Source organism: Oncorhynchus nerka, linkage group LG9a, assembly GCF_034236695.1.
Source record: "Oncorhynchus nerka isolate Pitt River linkage group LG9a, Oner_Uvic_2.0, whole genome shotgun sequence".
NCBI classification, from domain to species: Eukaryota; Metazoa; Chordata; class Actinopteri; order Salmoniformes; family Salmonidae; genus Oncorhynchus; species Oncorhynchus nerka.
In genome coordinates this window covers 58,633,473-58,639,815 of record NC_088404.1, presented here as the reverse complement: position 1 = coordinate 58,639,815, position 6,343 = coordinate 58,633,473, and the positions used below count along the sequence as shown (strand labels likewise).

Here is a 6,343-nt window from a genome sequence, read left to right as displayed (position 1 = left end):
AGACGAAAAGTCCAAAAAGTTATATTACAGGTCGTAGAAATATGTCAAACTAAGGATAGAATCAAACTTTAGCATGTTTTTAACATATATCTTCAATAATATTCGAACCAGAGAATTCCTTTGTCTGTAAAAAAAAGCAATGGAACGCGAGGCAACTTTCACATTAACGCGCATCACGAGCCCAGGGCTCTCTGCCAGACACCTTACTCATTCCCCTCTCATTTGGCCTTCCTTCACTCCTTCACAGTAGAAGCATCAAACAAGGTTCTAGAGACTGTTGACATCTAGTGGAAGCCTTAGGAAGTGCAACATGACCAATATCCTACTGTCTTCAATAGGGAATGAGTTGAAAAACGACCAACCTCAGACTTCCCACTTCCTGGTTGGATTTTTTCTCAGGTTTTCCACTGCCATATGAGTTCTGTTACACTCAGACATCATTCAAACAGTTTTAGAAACTATGTGTTTTCAATCAAAATATACTAATTATATGCTACTCAATACTGCCCCCCAGTCACCAAGAAATTAATATTGAAACCCCTCCCTCTCCAGGTCGTCTGTGGAACAGGCTCGGCCCCTCCTCCTATAAGGGCGAAGTTCCCGAGCGGAAGCCTCCCAGTCACAGAGCGGGTTCGGGATCAACCAGCTCCAGGTTGGGGGGGCGGGGAGAAGAAGATGTTGAGAAGGAGAACGACTCTGCACTGCAGAAGGTGTGGGGGGCCTTGATCAAACAGAAGGAACAGCAGACCCACAAGATGAAGAGGAGTCGGCTTGACAACCTGCCCTCGCTACAGATAGAGATCAGCCGGGAGAGCAGCATTGGGTCCGACTCAGACTCCTGAGGGAGAGGAGGGGTAGGGAGGGGGCAGAGAATGAGTAGGGGAGTGAGACGTGTTGATAGAAACTGAGTCGGGGAAGAGAGGTGTGAGTGAAATGCAGAATAAATACAAATGGTGGGGGAAGGTTTAGATCAGTGTGGATTGGGTCATGCCTTCATCTAGAGCAGAAAGGTGACCACCCCCACCCCTGCTCTCCTCTTGAGTTACTCGTCTCTGTTTAGATCCTTATGGGCCCCCGTCGCTGTGACCTGGTCCATCGTACCAACACAAAAGAACTGGACAGAATTGTCTGATGTGGAGAGAAGTTATGTTTGTCAGGACAGGAGGCACATGATCTCTGCAGCCCATGGGACTGGTGTTCAGATCAAATGTGTTCCTGTGACATTTTACTGATGGCCTACCTACAATTCAAGTCATGTCAAATATTTAAAGGGCAATATAAATGTCTCTGTTGGCCCCTGTGATGTCAACTACAGAAGAACTGGGACCAGGATAAGATCCAGATACTGAGCGCTCTCCCTGTCTCTCTGTGTGTGGACCCAGACACAGGATCATACAGTCTATGGTATCTATGTGTGAGTGACTTTGAACAACAAATATCGAGTTTGTGGCATTTTATTTACTTCCACAGGCTTGGCCCATAGAGACCACTAAACCAGATGAATCAATTCTCTACTGAAAGGTTTTGTACTGTCTCAATGTTTTATGTGCAAATGGCCAATGTTATGTTTTTCAAGGCGGAAGATTCTTCAATGGCTGTGCCATCCTTCAAAGCCCCATAGTACACTACTTTTGACCAATGTAGGGAATAGTGTGCCGGTTTGAGGACGACCTTACATTCCCAGACAGAAAAGGAATTGATTTCATTAAGGGCTAAGCAGAAATAAAACATGTCAACAACTGTCTGCTTGTCTTGGCAATGGTGACAACTCTTTATTTGACCTGGTAATTTGACTGCGAATACAATCAACTAGGTCATTTCCCAAGAAGAAACATTGATAGGATAGCCTTAAACATGTTGGTTTGGTGTCTAACAGTTCAAGAGTTAAGGTTGGGAAGTTATTGTGTGTGTGCACACAGTCAAGTTTGGTTTTATTTTTCCATTTTCTACATTATAGAATAATAGTGAAGACATCAAACTGATGAAATAACACATGGAATCATATAGTAGCCACACGTGTTAAACAAATCAAAATAGGTTTGAGATTCTTCATAGTAGCCACCCTTCCCCTTGACAACGTTGCACATTTGGCAATCTCTCAACCAGCTTCATGAGGTAGTCACCTGGAATGCATTGCAATTAACAGGTTTGCCTTATTAAAAGATAATTTGTGGAATTTCTTTACTTCTTAATGTGTTGGAGCCAATCGGTTGTTGTGACAAGGTAGGGGTGGTATACAGAAGATGGCCCCATTTGGTAAAAGACCAAGTCCATATAATGGCAAGAACAGCTCAAATAAGCAAAGCGAAACGACAGTCTTACTTTAAGACATGAAGATCAGTCATCTGGGAAATGTCAAGAACTTTGTAAGTTTCTTCAAGTGCTGTCACACAAACCTTCGAGCACTATGATAAAACTGGCTCTCATGAGGACCGCCACAGTAAAGGAAGACCCAGAGTTACCTCTGCTGAGAGTTACCAGCCTCAGAAATTGCAGCCCAAATAAATGCTTCACATAGTTCAAGTAACAGACACATCTCAACATCAACTGTTCAAACGGAGACCACGTGAATCGGGCTTTCATGGTCGAATTGCTGCAAAGAAACCACTACTAAAGGACACCAATAAAAAGAGGAGACTTGTTTGGGCCAAGAAACACAAGCAATGGACTTTAGACCAGTAGAAATCTGTCCTTTGGTTAACTGAGTCCAAGTTTGAGATTTTTGGTTCCAACCGCTTTGTCTTTGTGAGACTTGTTGTAGAGAAATAAACATTCAATTACCTGGCAACAGTTCTGTTGGACTATATATATATATATATGTGTATATACGCTGAACAGAAATATAAACGCAACGTGTTGGTCCAATGATTCATGAGATGAAATAAAAGATCCCAGAAATGTTCTTTACATCCCAGTTAGTGAGCAGTTAATCCTTTGTCAAGATAATCCATCCACCTGACCGGTTTGGCATATCAAGAAGCTGATTAAACAGAAAGGTCATTACGCAGGTGCACCTCGTGCTGGGGACAATAAAATGCAACTCTAAAATGTGCAGTTTTGTCACAGCACAATGCCACAGATGTCCCAAGTTTTGAGGGAGCATGCACGAGTCATACTGATTGCAGAACTGTTGCCAGATAATTTAATGTTAATTTCTCTACGATAAACCACCTCCAAGGTTGTTTTCAAGCATTTAGCAGTACGTCCAACTGGCCTCAAAACCGCAGACTGTGTAACAACGCCAGCCCAGGACAACCACATCTGGCTTCTTCACCTGCAAGATTGTCTGAGACCAGCCACCAGGACATCTGATGAAACTGGGTTTGCACAACTGAAGAATTTCTGCATAAACTGTCAGAAACAGTCTCAGGGAAGCTCATCTGCGTGCTCGTCGTCCTCAGCAGGGTCTTAACCTGACTGCTGTTCGGTGTCGTAACCGACTTCAGTGGGCAAATGCTCACCTTTGATGGCCACTGGCATGCTGGAGAAGTGTACTCTTCACAGATGAATCCCAGTTCCAACTCTCCCGGGTAGATTGCGTCGTGTGGGCGAGCAGTTTGCTGATGTCAATGTTGTGAACAGAGCGCTGCATGGTGGCGGTAGGGTTATGGTATGGGCAGGCATAAGCTACGGAACAATGAACACGAGGCCCATTGTCATGCCATTCATCTGCTGCCATCACCTCATGTTTCGGCATTATAATGCATGGCCACATGTCGCAAGGATCTGTACACAATTCCTGGAAGCTTAAAGTGTCCCAGTTCTTCCATGGCCTGCATACTCACCAGACATGACACTCATTGAGCACGTGTGAGACGCTCTGGATCGACGTGTTTGCCAGCGTGTTCCAGGACCCGCCAATATCCAGCAACTTCGCACAGCCATTGAAGAGGAGTCGGACAACATTCCACATGCCACAATCAACAGCCTGATCAACTCTGTGTCATGCTGCATGAGGCAAATGGTGGTCACACCAGATACTGACTGGTTTTCAAATCCACGCCCCTACCTTTTTTTTTTACGATATCTGTGACCAACAGATTCAAATCTGCATTCCCATTCATGTGAAATGCATAGATCAGAGCCTCATGAATTTTTCAATAGATTGATTTCCTTATATGAACTGTAACTCAGTCAAATCTTTGAAATTGTTGCGTGTTTATTTTTGTTCAATTATTTTTGTTCAATTATAGTTGATAAAGATTCTAAAGAATTTGAAGTTAAGATAGCCTGAATGTTTTAAAGTTGGTCTTGTAGCTTAATTGGCCAAGGAGCAGGACAATTTTGAACAAATACCTCTGTATTCCTGTGGTTCTCATTCAAACCATGTTAATTTATGCAAATGTGAAATGGTTATAGTTCAAAAAGTGTATAAATAAACTAATTAAAACTAGAAACTACTTCTCACTGTCAACTGTGTTTATTTTCAGCAAACTTAACGTGTAAATATTTGTATGAACATAGGATTTAACAACTGAGACATAAACTGAACAAGTTCCACAGACATGTGACTAACAGAAATGGAATAATGTGTCCCTGAACAAAGGAGGGGGTCAAAATCAAAAGTAACAGTCAGCATCTGGTGTGGCCACCAGCTTCATTAAGTACTGCAGTGCATCTCCTCAAGGACTGCACAAGATTTGCCAGTTCTTGCTGTGAGATGTTACCCCACTCTTCCACCAGGGCACCTGCAAGTTCCCGGACATTTCTGGGGGGAATGGCCCTAGCCCTCACTAGAGGTCGACCGATTATGATTTTTCAACGTCGATACCAATTATTGGAGGACCAAAAAAAGCCGATGACGATTTTTATTTATTTATTTGTAATGACAATTACAACAATACTGAATGAACACTTATTTTAACTTAATATAATACATCAATAAAATCAATTTAGCCTCAAATAAATAATGAAACATGTTCAATTTAGTTTAATTAATGCAAAAACAAAGTGTTGGAGAAGAAAGAAAAGTGCAATATGTGCCATGTAAAAAAGATAATGTTTAAGTTCCTTGCTCAGAACATGAGAACATATGAAAGCTGGTGGTTCCTTTTAACATGAGACTTCAATATTCCAAGGTAAGAGGTTTTAGGTTGTAGTTAATATAGTATTTATAGGACTCTCTCTATACCATTTGTATTTCATATACCTTTGACTATTGGATGTTCTTATAGGCACTATAGTATTGCCAGTGTAACAGTATAGCTTCCGTCCCTCTCCTCGCCCCTACCTGGGCTCGAACCAGGAACACATCAACAACGGCCACCCTCGAAGCATCATTACCCATCGCTCCACAAAAGCCGTGGCAAGGGGAACAACTACTTCAAGGTCTCAGAGCGAGTGACGTCACCTATTGAAACGGTATTAGCGCACACCCCGCTAACTAGCTAGCCATTTCACATTGGTTACACCAGCCTAATCTCGGAAATTGATAGGCTTGGAAGTCATAAACAGCTCAGTGCTTGAAGCATTGCGAAGAGCTGTTGGCAAAACACACGAAAGTGCTGTTTGAATGAATGCTTATGGTAGGCAGCCTGCTGCTGCCTACCATCGCTCAGTCAGACTGCTCTATCAACTATCAAACAATATACTTAATTATAACATAATAACACATAGAAATACAAGCCTTTTGTCATTAATATGGTCGAAGCCGGAAACTATCATCTTGAAAACAAAATGTTTATTCTTTCAGTGAAATACGGAACCGTTTCGTATTTATCTAACGGGTGGCATCCCTAAGTCTAAATATTGCTGTTACATTGTACAACCTTCAATGTTATGTCATAATTACGTAAAATTCTGGCAAATTAGTTCGCAGCGAGCCAGGCGGCCCAAACTGCTGCATATACCCTGACTCTGCGTGCAATGAACGCAAGAGAAGTGACACAATTTCACCTGGTTAATATTGCCTGTTGACCTGGATTTCTTTTAGCTAAATATGCAGGTTTAAAAATATATACTTCTGTGTATTGATTTTAAGAAAGGCATTGATGTTTATGGTTAGGTACACATTGGAGCAACGACAGTCCTTTTTCGCGAATGCGCACCGCATTGATTGATTATTGGGGCGGCAGGGTTGGACTAGTAAGAGCGCTGGACTAGTAACCGGAAGGTTGCAAGTTCAAACCCCCGAGCTGACAAGGTACAAATCTGTCGTCCCCTGAACAGGCAGTTAACCCACTGTTCCAAGGCCGTCACTGAAAATAAGAATTTGTTCTTAACTGACTTGCCTAGTTAAATAAAGGTGTAAACAAAATATTATTGAAAAAAAATCGGCTAAAAAATACAGATTTCCGATTGTTATGAAAACTTGAAATCGGCCATTCCAATTAATCGGTCGACC

The 6,343-nt window shown here is 42.1% G+C and overlaps 1 protein-coding gene across 2 annotated transcripts in view; it reads left to right on the top strand.

The window, feature by feature from the left end:
* The window catches only part of LOC115134594 (nuclear cap-binding protein subunit 3-like), a 22,403-nt gene extending 20,659 nt beyond the window's left edge, over positions 1 to 1,744 (top strand). For both annotated transcript variants that reach the window (XM_065022732.1, XM_065022731.1), the window contains exon 12: positions 553 to 1,744. In XM_065022732.1, the coding sequence (XP_064878804.1) occupies positions 553 to 842 (290 nt within the window). In that variant the 3' untranslated portion in view covers positions 843 to 1,744. The remainder of the gene's footprint in view (positions 1 to 552) is intronic.
* The last annotated feature ends 4,599 nt before the right edge of the window (positions 1,745 to 6,343 follow it).